General features: G+C 38.2%; 1 protein-coding gene across 2 annotated transcripts in view; it reads left to right on the forward strand.

Annotated features, from left to right (window-relative positions):
• The window catches only part of Hmgcll1 (3-hydroxymethyl-3-methylglutaryl-CoA lyase like 1), a 228,034-nt gene extending 223,947 nt beyond the window's left edge, over window positions 1-4,087 (forward strand). For both annotated transcript variants that reach the window (XM_008846121.1, XM_008846122.1), the window contains one exon: window positions 3,202-4,087. In XM_008846121.1, coding sequence (XP_008844343.1) covers window positions 3,202-3,303 — 102 coding nt within the window. In that variant the 3' untranslated portion in view covers window positions 3,304-4,087. The remainder of the gene's footprint in view (window positions 1-3,201) is intronic.
• Window positions 4,088-18,435: the final 14,348 nt, after the last annotated feature.

Genomic DNA, 18,435 nt, shown 5'->3' on the forward strand with positions numbered 1-18,435 from the left:
AGAAACTTGCAGCCACTTGTGAAAGAGATGTACTCTTCCTCTGGAGTGTGTTACTGAATATGTTAAAGCTGTAGTGAAATGCTTCTAACCATGTAGTTATTAAAAATTAAAAAAAAGTTTAAATAATAATTCTTCAAAGCATAAAAATTTATTCATTAATAATTATTATATGTGAAAAACTTTACCATTGAAATCTACCTGATGACTTTATATCCATGCTCAGATGCCAAGGAGCTCAGAAAGTATCCGACTGTGACTAGTGATAATCAGATATGCAGAGATTGGAAGTGCACATGCAAGCACCTTAGTGTTAATTGCATTAAAAATGAAGTTTTCTGTATTAAACGGCATATTTTAGTAATGAAATAGAGATCTTTTTTAAAGGTTAAAACCTCATTTAATTTTATGTCTTATAAGGTTTATACTAAATCCAATATTGTATAACTGTATTAATTCAACTGTAAATCTAAAATTTTACAGCCAATTTTGAAAGAGGCATCTTAGCTCTGGAAATTGTTATTGAATATGTCAATGTTGTAATGAAATGCTTCTTCTAAGTATGTAGTTATTAGGTTCAACAGCAAACCTAAAAATTTTATAGCCACTTTTGAATGAGATGTGCCTTTGCTCTGGAAACTGTTATTGAGAATGTTAAAGATGTAATGAAATGCTTCTTCTTAAAAAATAAAAAAAAATATTAAAAAAACACAAGAAAAAAATTATTTCTCAGTTCAAGGAGGATTATTATGCAGAGGAGCTCCACAGGAGCTCCATAGTCACTATGGACCACAGCCCCAGTTAATTCCCAGGAACCACTAATTTGACTTCTGAAATATTTTAGTTTTTCGGTCCTTGCATATTTCCCTTGCTATGACTACATCACGGCTTTATCTCTTTCCTGAGTGTTTGTCCAACACTCCTTGTGCTTCAGGCTCGCCTTTGAATTCATCCTTCTTACTACCAGAGATTTTCTCTGCAACACAAGTATGAACCTGCTATGCTTCTGCTTAAGCACCTACCAGTGACTTTTTATTTCCTCCAAAACATGGCTTGCTGTAGCATATAAACTGGACTTTGTATACCTTGTCTATCACAAAACATATAAATGTGTGACATGGTAAGTTTGCTCATCACTTTCCATATGAGCCATGGCATTCTTGTAGCCAGGACTCTTAATCACTGAGCCATCTCTCCAGCCCCAGTAGAGAACTATATTTATGAAATTTTAATTATCTACATGTACATAAGTTTCATGAAGACAAAACAATATATTCTACATGAAACTTCATAACCTACCATATTACTTTCTAGACACTTGATAAATGATTTAAGATTAGTGTTTTTCATAATCACATCATTTAATTAAAATTATAGAGGAAAGTAAAACAAAATTCGTATATTTGAGATAATATCATACCTTCCATACATAATTGTTATAAATGGAATTCTTGGAAAGAAAAAAAGGAAGCTGGAGAGATGGCTCAGCAGTTACAAACACTGGTTGTTCTTGCAGAAGACCCGGGTTCAAATCCGAGCACCTACATGACAGCTAACAACTGTCCATAACTCCAGTTCCAGGGGATCTGACCACCTCCTCTGACGTACATGGGCATTGTAGGACAAGGGTGCACTTACCTACATGCAGGCAATTCACTCATACACATAAAATAAAAATAATAATAAAATATTTTTAAAAAGAAAGAAAAAGAGGAGCATTAATGATTAAAATATTTCATCAAACCCTGGCTCGATCTAATTATAAAATGGAAGACATGTGAAGCTAGTTAAATATCACTGGGTTGGGGCTTTAAACTGAAATGTATACTCAGATGCTCCATGACAAAAAAATTCCCAGTTCAAAGAGAATGCTCCTATTCTGAAAACATACTCATAATGTAAAAGAAAGAATAAAATTATTTTAAAATATCATTTTTTCAAAATATTTTCTTTGTTATTAAAATTGGAAGTACAAAAACAGTTCTCTAACACATTTCTAGAGAGAATTTTGAAAACTATCACTGCTGGGGCCAGAGAGATGGCTCAGTGGTTAAGAGCACTGGCTGCTCTTATAGAGGACCTGGGTTTGATTCCCAGCAACCACATGGCAGCTAACAACTGTCTGTAACTCCAGTCCTAGGGGAATCCGGACGCCTTCTTCTGAGCATTACATGACATGGGTGCACTTACAGACATGAAGGTAGTATACTCGTACACATAAAATTAAAATAATAAATAATTAAAAAAAACAACCACTGTTATTAAAGCTTTTAAACAGTAATACTTCTCCACTTTAGGAGAAAGTCAGAGTTCAATAAACATTAAAAACTATTTCATAGCAAAGAAGATTATTTTTCATTGTTAGCTCTCATGGTTTCTAGGTCATGTTGAAGGAGAACACAGGAACTCATGACACACTCCATGCAGACAAACCTGTGGTTGATCCTTCAATTGACATGCCTCCTCAGTCGTAGAAAGAGAGCTGGACAGAGCACTGTCGTTACTCCAAGGTCTGCAGATGAGGAGCATGCCCTGAACTTGGTCTTCGTACCAATTGTGGATCTTCTCTCTATGGATTTCCCTAAGCCTTGGTTAATATCATTTATACTTTTAGACATTCCAAATTCTCAAGGAAAGAAGGTTCAGATGTGTATTAAATATTAGTTAATTTGATCTTCTTGTGGTTATCTCTTCAATATAATATCACAATACCAATTTTGCGTACGGTAAACAAACCAAACCAAACCAAAACAAAACAAATCAAATGCCTTCTCATGTTTTCTGTAATCCATATGAATTTACCCATCTTGTTGTTTTATATGTGATAAAGGCATTATTTTTCTCTCATCTAGTTCCTAACGTAAACTTCTCCAAGCCACTATCACTTGATTGTGTCTTTACTGACCTTTTATGGACTGTTTTCAAATCTATGATTGCATTTCTTAGACATTAGAGACTGTCTTGAGTTATTCAGATTCAGATATGTCTAGTCTATGTTTTTGAATATGATTTCATAAAGTAGAAAATCCAAAACACTGGTATATGGGTCATGAAAGAAAATGTAGCCCCTGAATTGATAATGAACAAAACAGTATCTCATAATTTTAAATGGTTAATCAACTGCCAATAAAATAAGAAGAATTTGTTTGTCCTTTTCTACTCTAATTTCCCATCCCTTCTTACATCCTTTCTTTTCCTTACCAGGGCGTGAATCTCTACAAAGTGATGGAAGCTGGTGACTTTATTTGCAAAGTTCTGAATAAAACTACAAACTCCAAAGTTGCACAAGCCTCCTTCAAAGCTTAACTTGAACAGATTTATGACTTAAGCTTGAGAAGATTCATTTCAGCCCTAATTCATCTCAAAACTATTAATGCCAGCTCATTCAGAAATGTGAATCAATAAAAAGGAGCAGGGAAAGAAAAACTACTTTGAATAAGGTCATAACTGGATCAACTATGAAGTGAACGGAAAGTGATACCGGTCACTAGGAGAACTGTAAGCTGAGAATGAGTAGTAACACTTGTAGGCCCCCTATTGAATGTGGGAAAGCATACTCATTTGCTGTTATAGAAATAACTTTTTAATTGAGTAGACATTAGAATTGACTTCATATTTTCCTAAGTATCAAGAGCTGTGTTACTACTTCATCAAGCTGGCTTACCACAGGGCACATATTGTCAGTGGTTCCTGAGCTCTAACACAAGACAGAGTGTGTGTCCGTACTGTGCATTCTACTTTTTTCCATTTGCCAAGTCAGTTAAGTTACAGACCAAGAGCCAAATTTTCATCTGAGTCTACATAATTTTTAGTAATAGAGCTTCTTTATTTCATGTATGTCTAACATCTGTTAACTATTGCAATGACTTTATTATGCGCCAAGTGGTTGTGGTCAATGGCAGTATGCCATATCCTGAAAACACATCTTGACCTCCCGTGTTTGTTACATGCAACCAGTTTGCTGTACCATACTTTTTATCATCTGTAGCAAAAACCAACATGATATTAGTCAAATATAGAGAAATTGTAAGGCATAATTTTTGTCCTGATGTCTAAGTTACAGTAATGATAATAAGTTAATACTGTCCTACAACCTATTTCTATAATATATAATTCACTCTGAATTGTCCAACGAAATTCTGTTGTGATTTTAAGAATACTGATAACTTTTTAGCTTATGAAAATTCTACTTACATTGACTCATGGTATTCTGATTATAGATCAGTTTATCTTTTGTTGACTTTAGATGGTTATTTTAAAATTGAAGTGGCAGAAGTTTTGCCTGTCATGCTAAGAAACATTTCCAAGGATAGCAAAAATTGATATAAGAGGAAGAGCAGGGGGCTGTCAAGAAATGAACATTTCTGAAAGGTATGAAAATCATATGGGGGTTGTATTATTGTGGATCTGAAACACTAATGCTGTCATTGATATAACATTCTCCAATGATAGTGGATAGCCATCTTTTTAACATACATTAATAAATGAAAGTACCACAGATTTTCTAAAAAATAACAAAACCATTGAAACAAAAAAATAAGAGGAATATTGATTAGAACCAAGTTAGCTTTAAAGGTATACCATAAGAATAGGTTAAAAAAGGAAACATGGGTTTCCATGCAAGAATCCAACTTGTCAGCTTCTACTGGGTTCACATTTGGTGCTGTAAGAACATGCTTGTGAGGACTGAAAGCTATTCTGTGTTTGGAGTTCAGGTGGGAATATGGATGGAGATGACGCAGCACAATTGTAGCTGGTGGTGGATCTGCTTCAGTCATATCTCCCTCAACATGTGTCCTGCCTGGGGCATGGTAGGCACACAAACCAAGTGTGTTTCACACAGTACATCCCTCCATTTTCTGAGGAGATTGATTTTTCTCTCGGAGATTTGGAGTACTTAATTTTGAGATATTTGGGAAAGCAACTGTTTATGCAAACTGGTCATAAAAACAGTGAGAGGCAAAGCATTGTTTATTTGAAATTAAACTCATAAATTCTTCCAACGACCAAGGAAATGTAAACCTCACATCAGTCTATCAGTTGAGTACTGTGATTCAACCTAATCACATTTGACGTAAGGAAGCACATGTTTTGGTATTCCTTTCCCTATCTGAACTGTCGAAGTCCGTAGGAAGAATCCTCCCAATGCTATACTTCAGCTACCAAGAGAACTTGCTATTACTGCAGGCAAAACAGACACAGTCTGCCTGGACGTATTTCGATACAAAGTTTAGCCTTGGTAGAAGAGTTTAAAAAAATGGCAAAAATATAACTTTTATTGATATACAAATCAAAACAATCTTTCCTCATATCTATGCTTAAGTCAAGAAAATAACTTGTCTGTGTTCTGGAAATCGAACTACATTTTATCATATATATGTATTGCTGACCTATGACAGACAAGCATTTTAAGAATGTTCCACGGTTTCTGGCTGGAGACATAGCTAATGAGCACTTACCTAGGATATGCAAGAACCTGGCTTTCATCTCTCAATCCCACAAACAAACCAGCAGAAACAGCTAAACTTTCTGAAAAACAGAAACTTTATAAATTTTGCATTCATGAAATTTAGAAAGTATGGGCTAGAGAGATGGCTCATTGACTGCTGTTGCAGAGGATCTGGGTTCAGTTCCCAGCACCCACATGGCAGTTAACAATTGTCTATAACTACAGTTCCGGGGATTTGATGCCCTCTTCTACCTTTGTGAGCACTGCATGACAGAGGTGCACTTACATGCAGGCCATACAATCAAACACATAAAATAATTTTTGAAAACCATTAAAATATATTTTTAAAAGAAATTTACAAGGCAAACATTTAATCTGATTATAATTTTCTAGGACAATTCAATGTTCTGTTTATATTTTTAAAATTCTGATAACTATAAAATTTATTTAAAACTTTCTTTGTTACACTTAAAAGGTTCTTAATCTTTATATAGTTGCATACTATATCTTCTAAATGATTGGCTCTCAAGATGAGTCAAAGGACTGTTTACATTGAGTAAATAATTCACAAATATAAGTCCTATCACAATTGTAAATAAGGGAAAACAAGGATTGAATCTGAATTAAAATAATCAACATGGCCAGGCATGGTGGCACACGCCTTTAATCCCAGCACTCGGGAGGCAGAGGCAGGTGGATCTCTGTGAGTTCAAGGCCAACCTGGTCTACATAGTGAGTTCTAGGACAGCTGGGGCTACAGGGAGACCCTGTCTCAAAAAGACCAAAAAAATAAATAAATAATCAACATGGGAAGGTTTCCAATAAATGTCTATGATCATTTTGTTTATGTGAACAGAAGATATGGGTTTTGCACTTGAATGACGTAGGCCGGAAGTTAAAAGAATAGCTTCAGGACAAAGAGGAAGGGCACAGTGATAAGTGAAGGAGGAAGGGAAGCACTGTACAGAAATGGGGCAGAAGGAGTGTGAGAAAGACAGAGTTCAGAAGAAAAGGGAGAGGAGAGAGGTAGGTGAGACAATTGAATTTTCTCAGTTGAATATCTGACAGAAAGACAATACTGTGATAAGGTGATCAGGTATGATATTTTAAACTATAGATAAAAAATTAAACCAAAGCAGTAATTAAAAAATTATTTTATGTGACAAATATTCAGAAATGTTGCTTTTCCAACATTGTTCAACTTAGCAGTTTCATATATTCTGCAAGTAAATAGATTCATCCCATTTTCCCATTCTTCCTGCCTAAGGAGCTGGTTCACTATCAGATGCAGCTCCCGAAGGGTGAGTTTGTAGTACTTGCAGGCCTCATAGTCCATACATTACACAGTGGATGCAGGGCTTTTGTCTTTTCCCATGTCTTTCTTATCAGCAGACCGTCTTCTCACCCGGTTCCCAATTTTCCCTCACGTTTCACTGAATATAGTGTCAATACACGGCCATTCCAAAACCATTCTCATGGGACTAGGCCAGGAGGAGAGACCAAATAGAACACTAGGCACCTGGGAATAATCACGGAAGAAAGTCTGATGGAAATCCATGCTGTGGTGAGAAAGGAGAGAGGTGAGGTAATAATTCCAAGCGGCCTGTGTCCAAGTGCTCTGAGACAGAAGGAAAGGTGAAAATGGGGGTGGTTTTTAACTTGAATACCGCAGACAAGTACATGCAAGTAGTTGTTCCTCCTACTTGTTCTGTATTTTGTTTCAAGGCAGTGAAAAGTGAGGTCTTCAGGCATTAGTGATTGCTCTACAGTGAGGGATCATGAAGGATGATAGTATTTTAAGAACTTTACGTGGAGAAGAGGTCATTAAATGACCAGATCGGCATTAGAAGTTAATTTGCCCTTTTGAAGGTTTCATGTAGCTATTAGGAAATAAATCTAAATCCTCATAGCTAACCTCCCTCCACACTTAACCACACAGCCAGTGACACATTCCCACTCGCTTCAAGTACTTTTTGTTTTCCATTCATTAAATTGTTACTGCCCATTAAGAGGAAACTACTGGTCATGGGAATGGAAACTCTGGCCTAGGTGGAGACCTAACATTCCAGCTGTACTTGGTCAATCCTCTGGTCAAAGGACCCCCTCTAGGAAGGCAGGTTCATCTGAAGACTTTATGCCTAGAATCATCTCCCTTAGCATGATTGCATACCCGGTCACAGTCACATAGCTTCTTAAATCTGCTTGCTTTTCTTCAGAAAATTCTTCAGAAAAACATAACCTTTCTGTTTTTTCTTTATATTTTTTTAAAGTATGTTCTCCTTGTCACTTTGTGCTCCATCAACATTTCTAGGCTTCCTTACTGATGTGCCCTTCCCAGCCATGTGACAGTTACTAAATTATTTTATTAATGAGAGGAATACCCCCCAATATCATCGCACTTCCTTCCTGTTCCTACTACCTCCCTGGCTCACTCTTTTTCACGTAACCTGATTTTTGGCATCCTCGTTTGCTTTCTCCTATGTCTTTAAGACTCACAATATACAATTGCCTACAAGTTTGCTGCTCATCATGCAGTCCAGGCGCTGCAGAATCCTAGTCATCATGGTTCTTTCTGCGAAATGTATATGTACTGCATCACAGCGTTCTCTTTAATAAGATCCTTACATGTTAAGTTGGAGAAGTACATACTCCTTTAAGCTATTTCAGATCTCTTTGGTGTCTATTAGTCATCAGAAGCATTATGTCAAAAGACTTTGTACCAGTTTCCCCCTCAAGCATTATAGTCTAGCCTAAGTCCTCCCTCCGCCCTTCAAATAAGGTAGAAGAGGGAACCGGGAGGAACTGATTCCAGGAGGTAGCATGAAAAGTGCCATTAGAGCAAAGACTGGAAACTCTTAATTCAATCATGGGAGCATGCTCAGAAAAAAACATAGCCCAAGTCATAAGAACTTGGGAGAGACAAGTACTATGCTAGTGGCCCATAAAACGTCACATAGCCCTGCCCCGCCCCCTCTTTTGCTCTCCTGCAACCAGGACTCAAGCCAGGTCTGGCACACTTTTAAGCTCCTCTGTATTTCTCTTTTAATAAACAATCTTCTTTCCTATAACTATACAAGTATCTCTGTACATTTTGTTGTTAAGAGGCACAGGAACCCAGAAACTCCAGCCTGCAGACTCCAGTCTGTGCTTGTGACATGGGTTCTTTATCCCAGTTACTTTCTCTACTTATGATGTTTTGCTACCTTATCCTTCATAATTCTGCATTAATTTCTCCTCTTTCCAGGGTCTTCTTAGACAATGTGGTCTAAGGTAAATCTTCAGTTTTTTCCCACATCAATTTGCTAAATTTTTATTACATCTTTTAAACTTACTTGTTCATTTGGTAGTTATCTGAGCGTCAGCCTCATCCAGTCTGACAGCTTGTTAGAACATGAACTCTCCATCCCAGAGACAAGCTCCCCTCTGGCTGGGGCCTTGTCCTTTCCAAGCATAAGATTCGTAGAACAATTGCCATTTCTTGGCTTCCATTGTTTTACTGATCTGATAGTCACATTGAGACAGCTCCGAAATATTTGCATTTCTGCCAGGCCAGTTGCAAACAAATGCTCTGTGTTTCGTCTCTTCTTTTCCAAGGACCTTGAACTGTAGCATTTATTCAAGTATCTACTGTTCATATTATTAAGGAAAAGTCAGGCTTTCTGCCATTTGTCATCAGTGTGATTAAGATATACAGAAGTGTCATAATAATTTGATATCTTGCCTTCATCAGTTCAACATTTCTCCAACAGTTTTCAGTTAAGGACATTTCAAAATCAAGTTTCAGGATAAATGTAACTTTTCGTTTTCCGCTGCTAGTGCACAAGTAAATTTATTCTGTGTTCCCATTCTGGATTGCACATCAGATTCATCAGTAGAGGATGGAAAGGGGAGTGAAAAACACAGGTGTTACGTGTCAGCCCCAAGATTCTGCTTCAGTGTCTCTGTCTGGAATGAAGCTTCAAGTGCCATCATTTAAAAACTGTGAATTTAGGAAGTGTTCATGTGTAGCTTTAGTAGAAACTCTCCCTTCCTGGGCAGTGGTTTCTGAAGTATGACCCAGCACCAGCAGCATGAGTAACATGGTGTGTTCTTTCCAGGAGCTTACTTCAGAACAACTGGATGACCTGGGAATCAGCTCACAGAAGCCAAATTCTGAATGAGTAGTATTTTCCCTAAACTAGGGAAAATAATAGAGTAGCACATTAGAATGCAAAATAGTTTAAGTAGATATGCAAATCTTCAGGCCACAGCCTAGATCTACTAGGAGGCCTAATGATCTTGATGTTGATAGACTTTTCAGATAATTTTGAGGAACCCTAAAGCTTAAGAATCACTACTGGAGGGTGAATTGCCATCTAAAAAAATAATTTGCAGTTGGCAGTACTTGTGATTATCTTACGAGAAAAACTGACCATACTCAGTTTTATGCATGGCCTATGGCCACAAAACAAAAAATCATTTTGACCTAATATTCATATATATAATTTAAACAACCATATCATCCCACATTTCCAGCAAGAACAGAGTTTAGAGGCTAAGAGGAAGAATACAAGAAAGAGATACCAATGTTCTCTGCTGCATTTTCCCTCTTGACTATCTTGGCCCAGCTTTTAAGGTGTAAGAATCATGTGTACAGGCTTATCTTCAGGATTTAAAAAATAAAAATAAAAAAAAAACTTGGCTCTAAAACAAATTCCATCATGTTTCTATAACAAATATCCATCAAGCTCATTGTAAGTGTAACTAAAATTGAATAGGTAGGTGGATAGCCACAAAGAAGATAAAAATAATGTCAGCTGAAGGAAGGATCAACAAGCAGCCTTGTTGCCATGAGAGAGGAGGCTTAATGGACTTCTGTTGTTTGTGAGGTTTCTCTGGAACCACCTGATCTGAGACTCTGGAGACAAGCAACTTGAGCTGAGTCTTGGTTCTGTTTATTAATGTCTATACAGCCTTGTTTAATTTATCTAATGCCTTTAAACTTCACTTCCTTCACCTGAAAACATAAATAGCAATAGTCCTCATTCATAAAGCTATTGGGGGAATTTCATGAAATGATACTAGTGTGTTTGGCAAAGTGCCTGGCATTTAGTAACTGATCAATAAATATTAAATATCATCACTTTTATTACTCATTCACAAGGCCCAATCATAGCATGGAACTTGGTACTCCAATATGAGTTGTTAACACCCAGAGAGGTATTCATAAGAGACCATCCATTCTGTTTCCTGTAAGAGCTGTGTTGTAAAAAAGAGCTGCCATGTTTCCCCAAAAGACAACTCATCATCAAGTCCTCAATGATATAGTTTTCAATTGGCATGCTTTCATTATGATACGACATCATGGAGCTCTGCATCCTAAGGTAATCTTTTCTGCATTTATGTGAGTGTAATTTGCCTTAGGAATTTAATGGATTTTCATTGATTAAAATTGTTATAAGCGTAAGTTCAGTTTCTATATTTATATCACCTAAAGTCAGAAATTTCATGAACTCTGGGAAACTTATATTTTGGGCAGATGGACAAGTGAACAGGTGGACTTTGATATTCATTGTCAGATGAAGCGCCAGCTCTTATTTGGTGGGCTCAGGAGCTGCACTGGCTTCTGTTGTTTTCATGCTCTGCATGGCTCTATCACATAGTTGTGTGATGATCTCTGAGACTTTTTCTGGGAAGACATGGTACACACACACACACACACACACACACACACACACACACACACACATCTACTGACCCCAGATAGGGATCCCAGAAAAGACCAAAGTAAGTAATGATTTTGCCAAATTGGACTTAGTGAACCAAAGAGTTTATTGGGGTTACTTACAGGAACAGGGACAACTCAAATGCAGCTGCATCTCTGCATAGCCCAACCCAGTACCAGTGATGCTCAGGAGAACTGCAACCCTGGAGTTCTGTGCATGGCTTGCAGGTAGCTCAGCAGGTCTGAGAATCAGCTCTAGGTGGCTGGGCTAGTCAGAGTCTCCTTCCCTGTCAGCTGCCTTCATAACCTTCTGAATCGTGTAAGTTTCAGCTTTCCCAGACTTGTGATGTTTGTTTACTTTCTGAGTCTCATGAGCCTTTCTACCTCCTTCCTAGAGGGAATGTTTCCATTCAGAAGAAATTGCCATGCAATGTATTGATTGAATGTATTAACTGCGGTTTGAATGTGAAATATCCTCCATAGACTCATGTACTTGAACACTTGGTCCCCAGCTGGTAAAGTTCTTTGGGAAGGTGGTGGAAACCTTAGGTCATGAAGTATTGCTGGAGGAAGAGGGTCACATTGGCGAGAGGCCTTGAGGTTTTTAGCCAGACTCTACTTCTGTTATCTCTTTCTGTTTCCTGAGTATAGATGTATAGTGACCAGTTGGCCCTCTGTTCCTCCTGACATGCCATCTCCACTTGCTGCAATATCTTCCCTGTTGTGATCAATGATTACCTTGAACTATAAGACCGAATAACCTCTTCCTCCCTTAAATTGCCTCTTGTTGGTTGTTTGGTCAAATCAAGGAGAAAAGTAAGAAAACCAGAAAACTGGTACCAGGAAATGTGGCTTTTGCTGTGATAAACTTGCCCATGAGATTCTTTGGATTTTGGAACTACTCTGTTGAAGGAATATGGAAGAATTTGGAACTTTGGATTAGAAAAAGCCCTCAAATATTGCAATTAGAGCTTAGTGGGTTGTTCTGATGGGAGTTTGGAAAACAAGACGGCTGAGAGCCATACAGACCAGAAAGGTATCCCTAATGAGGTTGCAGAGGGGAACAATGGTTCCTTTAGGAACTGGTCAATAACATTGTATTTTGGCAAAGAATCTGGCTGCATTCTGCCTATTTCCTGAGAATTTGGTTGAGACTGAATTTAAAATAATGAACTAAGATATTTGGTCAGGGAAATTTCAAGGCAGGATAGTTTTTATGTGGCTATTTATCAGTATTCTTATTCAAATCTACAGAGAGGGAGAGAGATTAAAAAAGATAACAAAACAATGAAAAAATTGTGTGAAGAAGTTTAAAGATATGGACAAAGAAAGTGGAGATCACAGAACATCTGTGATTGCTAGAGAGAAAACCTCACTCTCTTAATGAGAACTGGAAAGACCCTATCCACCAAAAGCTCCAGCTTGGAAGAAATGCAAATTTATCGGAAAGAAGGAAACATAAAGTAAGAATGTCCCAAAAGGGATCTCTGAATCTTCCAACTGCCTAGGAAAGTGATTTTGCAGGTTCAACAACCAAAGCATACAGAAGCCTCTACAGCTATGATCCAAGGATGCAGTCTTCATTCCAAGTTCGACAGCAGAACTTTGAAACATCAAGCACATCGTACTGGTTTTACAAGTGTGGAAGACACAAGATTGAGAGGTCATGGAGCTTTGCTCTGCAGGTTCGGAGAGACATGGAGGCCACCGTATATGTGGTAGGGACAGAGTCTCTTCAAAGAGTCCCTGAGAGGTCAATGTATAAGCTGTGAAGGTGAATCCTAAATACAAAGGAGATTTCCAGGATGTGTGAGGTGCCAGAACCATGGCCCAGAAAGTTTGAAGACAGAGTGGAACTGGCTCAAGGAAGAAACCGTGTATGTTGTAAGCAGCAGAACTTGACAGGCAGGGTTATATAAATAATTTTCAGTCAAGATAATCCAATCATGAGCCCAAACTGCCCGTGAAGAGCTGCTGGACTTGGCATTTGTCCTGCTTGGTTTTCCCCTTACTTTAGTCCGCTAGGACTCCGTCTCCCTTTTGGAACAGGAATGTTTACTCTCTATTTCATGTTGGAAGTATGTAATTTGTATTTTGATTTTGCAGGGAGTCAAGGGATTTCCTTGAGTCTTAAAAGGGACTTTGTCCTTTGAGCAGTGTTGGGATTGTTAAAGGCTAGGAGAATTTTGAAGTTGAAATGAATGCATTTGCATCATAAAATGGCCATGAACCTGTTTGAATAAGGGGTAGAATGTTGTGATTTCAATGTGAAATGTCTCCCATAGGCTCAGATATTTGAACACTTGGTCCTCAGCTGATGGCTCTCCCGAGGAGGTGTTGGAACCGGTAGGACATGAATCTTCACTTGAATCTGTGGATCTCATTGAGTGAGCCTTAGGTTTTACAATCTGGCCCCCATTCTTGTTCTGTCTGCTTCCTAACTGCTGATATAATGTGACCAGGTGTCTCTTGTTCCTGTTGTTATGCCTTCCTCTCCAGGAGGCACTGTATCCTCCTGGAACTGTAAGGTCAAACAAACCCTTCCTTCTTTAAATTGTTTCTTGTGAGGTATTCGGACACAACAACAAACAAAGTAAGTGATAATATGATTTTTTTTTCCTTAACATGAGCCATCATGTCAAGCTTATGTGTCCTATGAAAAGGCTATGCTAAAAATTGAGAGAAAGTATCTTAAAAGTTTCTTAGTACTATTTCATCTAAACTTCCTTTCTCTAGCTAGTCCTGTCACTAGTAAGGTAAACCACTTGTTCCAGATAATTGTACCAATATCTTGCATTGTATGATACCTAAAAATGTCTTCCAGCCAGAAGATTTTCAGAGTTGCCTGTGATGAAAGTCTTATATATTAGATTGTTGGCCGGATGGTCTGCAAACATTCTGAGAGACCCATGGCATTACAGGAAAACATTTTCTTCTCTTCCAGGGACTTTCACCCATATGAAGTTTATCCAGAATCAGTCACAAAATTCATATTATACATGTGTGGTGAGATGAAGCAATGGAATGCCAACAGCTGGCTATTTTTTTTGCAGGAGCCTCTATGTTGTTTACTTATCACAGAAAAATATATCTGTAGACCTTCCTTTAAACAAAAACCAGTATATCTTAATTGCTGTTGACTGTAAAAGTCAAAGATGGTAAGAATCAGAGGAGTTCAAACTAGAGTTATGCAGCATGAAGGAAAGGGAAGACTGTGTGATAAACAGCAGCAGCAGTGGGGGCAGATGTTAACCCTGCAGTGATTTTCATACAAATGGGTGAAAGATGCTGTTCAAGCAGACTCTGAAATGCTTAGTCTTCTGCTGCGTCCTCAATAGATGCTTTTACCATTCACACAACTAGAAACTGTTCTTCGAACCACTGGATTCTGTAAGCTATTACCATTAGGTTTTTCTTAATTAGTGCAGGAAAGATTGACCTTTGAACTTATCATCTAGGAATGTCATGCACTCACGTCAGTGACATAATCTTACAAAAATGGAATTGTATTGACTTCTTTTTGCACAAAAAAATCTGTTTTACTATTGAGTTGATTTTTATATTTTGCTGCTATTGTTAGCAAAGATAGTATTGACAATACTGCCTATTTAGGCTTTGCTAATGTTGTTAACACATGATACTTAGTCCTTATTTATAGGTTACCCACTCAATTTTTGTCAAAGGACGTTCAGTTAGTTTTGAAAATAGCATCACACTGATAGAAGCCATAATTTCTATTTTCTAGGTGTTTCAAAAGGATAAATTATATACTTCTAAAATAATTTCTTGAATAATAAATAATAATATGAAAATAATTATCTAGAATTTCAAGGCATAGTTTTTTTAGCATTTAATTTGCTTTTTAGTGTTTGAGAATTTCATACATGCATATAATATGTTTTGATCAAATCAATCTCCAGTTCCCTTTCCTCCAGTTCCTCCTCCATCCACTACAACACTGCCCCTTTCCAATTTCATGTCCTCTTTTTTAACACCCACTGATTCCACTTAGTGCAGCCAGCATGTACATGGGTGTAGGGCTGTCTGCTGGAGCATCTATAGCCTTTTGTGGGCCACAATCTGAAGAAAAATGACTGTCCTCTCAGCAGCCATCAGTTACCAATAGCTCCACAGCCAAGAGTGGGACTTCATGAACCATCCTTCCTCCATACTGGCGTATCTTCTGTATGCTGTCACATACTGAACACTGTGAGTTCATGTGTGCAATTGCTCTGTCATGTCCAGAAAACAGTGTTTTCCTGTAGTCATTCACTATCTCTGACTCTTACATTCTTCCTGCCTGCTGTTCAGTGACGATCCCTGAACCTTTGGAGGACGGATGTGATAAAGATGTCAGATTTAGGGCTGAGCACTCCCTTAGTTTCTTATTATCTGCACATTGACCAGCTGTGGGTCTCTGTTAATCTGCATCTATTGAAGAAAAAGCTTCTCTCATGAGAGTTGAGAGATGTACTAATCTATGGGTATAAAAATAAAAATAATTACTCAGGAGACAGTTTAATACTATGTCCATTTAGCAGAATAAGAAGTAGGTTCTGCCCTAGTGCCTACTACCTGTCTCGCATTGGGTGCTTGGCCCTGTTAACAGTGTCATACATATAAATTCCATCTTGTGGAGCAGGCCTTAAATCCAATCAGAAAGTGGTTGGTTACTCCCATAATATTCATTGCACAAGTGGGCATATCTTGCCAGACCACTCACTGTTGTAGCTTGCTGGGTAAACAGCTGGGTAAGAGTGTTGATTACTTTTCGCTCCTGGTAGCATGCAGAGTGTCTTTGAGCACTATGAAAACTATCCAGTAGGGACAGAGCTTCCAGATATAGTATTAGACTGATTTCTATGTGTTCTATGGCCCAATGTGTGACTTCCAGCAGCAGGGTCTTACCATCAGCTTCTGGAGAGTAACAAAGAGCATAGGCAATAGCCAATAACATTTGAGATCTTTGCAGCCCAAGTAACTAATAATTCAAACAGGAGTAACCCATACTTGCCACTGGGATTTTTATTTCAAAGCCTATTGTATTTGGGGGAGGCGTTTTACCCCCATTATGGGGTAACACCATTTGAACTGTTTCTACATACATATATGTCTATATTTTAGAAAGATTTTGTAGTAGTAAGTTTCCATATGGCTTTTCTGAAGATTTTAGGGATCTTATCCCTCTCAATACTCTTTCCTCTTCCCTGCCATTCTCTACTCCACTTGACAATTCTTCCTTCATTATTTCCCACTGTCCCTTCATCCCACTTTCATTCTATCTACCCTCCCTGGAAAGTCCCTGCACCATCACCAATGTCCCCTTAATACTTTTCTAATGTCTATCAGTCTCAAATTTAAATATACATATCTAAACATTAAAAGCTAGTATACACATATAAGAGCGCACATATGAGAGCTTTTCTGGGGCTAGGTTACCACACTCAGGATTATTATTTCCATTTTTTTGTCCATTTTTTAATTTTATTTTCTTCACAGTTGAATGATATTTGCCACATTTTCATTATCTATTCATCAGGTTACAGACATCAAAAGCTGTTTCTATTTCCTAGTCAATGTGAATAGAGCAGCAATAAAAATGAATGAGCAAACATCCTCTGCTTAAAATATATAGTCCTTTGAGTGTGTGCCAAGGAATGGCATAGCCGTACCATAATGCAGATCTATTTCTAGCTTTCCGAGGATGCTGCATACTGATTTCCATTGCAGCAGCACTGGTTTGTACCTCTACCAACGGGGTACTCAAAGTTCTGCTTTCCCCATATCTATGTCGGCATTGGTTCTCATTTGTTTTTATTTGATCATAGCTATTCTGACTGTCATAAGATGAAATCTCAAAGCAGTTTTATTTGCATTTCTGGTGACTGAGGATATTGAACATTAAAAAAATCTTTCTGCCATTTTTATTTCTTCTTTTGAGAAGTTTCTGATTATTTCCACGTTCCATTTCGTAATTGATTTTTCTGTTTTATTGCTGTGTGTGCTGGATAGCTTTAGTGTCAACCTGACACAGCTGGGTTGAAGGAGTCTCAATTGGGGGATTGCCTCTATTGGACTGGCCTGTGGCCATGTCTGAGGGGCATCTTCTTGATGAATGATGTGGGAGGGCCCAGCCCACTGGGGGTGATGCCACCCGTGGGCAGGTGGGCCTGTGTTGCATAAGAAAGCAGGCCGAGCAGGGGCCAGGGGATCAAACCAATAAGCAGCATTCCTCCATGGCCTGTATTCCAGTTCCTGCTTTCAGGTTCCTGCCCTGAGTTCCTACTTTGGGCTCCCTGATGAACAGCAACCTAGGAGCTATAAGCTGAATAAACCCCTTCCTCCCCAAGTTGGTATTGGTCAGAGTATTTTGTCACAGCAGTGAAGAAACAAACTAGGACAGTGTAGTTGTTATTCTTTGTGTTTTTAAAAATATTTTTATTTACTGGATATGGTGGCACATGCCTTTAATTCTAGCACTTAGGAGGCAAAAGCAGGCAGGTCTTTGTGAGTTCGAAGCCAGCCTGGCCTACATAACAAATTCCAGGCCAGCTGGGGCTACAGGGAGACCCTGTCTTTAAAAAAAAGACAAAAACTTTTATTTATTTTTATGTGTATGAGTGTATCCCCTGCCTGTATGTAAGTGTACCCATATCATGCAACACCCATGGATGTCAGAAGAGGGCATCGGATCCCTTGGAACTGGGGGTTATGGATGATTGTTAACCACCATATGGTTGTTGGGAATCAAACCTAGGTCCTCTGGAAGAGCAGTCAGTGCTCTTAACCAAGGAGCCATCCCTTCAGTCCTGCTGTTGTTCTTTGTATATTCTAGATAGTAACCCTCTAGTAGGTGTATAGCTGATAAGGACTTTTTTACCATTCTCTGTGCTGCCTCTTTACTTTATTGATGGTCTTAATTCCTATACTATTTATATTTATATTCAGAAAGTCCTTTCTCATACCTATAAGTTAAAGTGTATTTCCTACTTTTTCCTCTACCAGAATCAAGGTATCAAGTCTTATGTGGCAATCCTTGATCCATTCGGTGTTGAGCGTTTTGCAGGGTGAGAGATAAGGACTTTGGTCCATTCTTCTATGTGTAGCTATCCAATTTGTCCCGTTCATTTGTTGAGGATACTACCATTCTCCAATGTGCACTTTGTTCTTTGTGAAAAATCAGGTGGCTGTAGAGCCATAGCCTTATGGCTGGATTTCAATTCCATTCTATTGATCAAAGTACCTGCTCTTATGTCAGTGCCATGCTGTATAGCAATAGCTCTTT

The sequence above is a fragment of the Nannospalax galili genome, unplaced genomic scaffold (assembly GCF_000622305.1).
Source record: "Nannospalax galili isolate Female #2095 unplaced genomic scaffold, S.galili_v1.0 scaffold522, whole genome shotgun sequence".
Taxonomy (NCBI): domain Eukaryota; kingdom Metazoa; phylum Chordata; class Mammalia; order Rodentia; family Spalacidae; genus Nannospalax; species Nannospalax galili.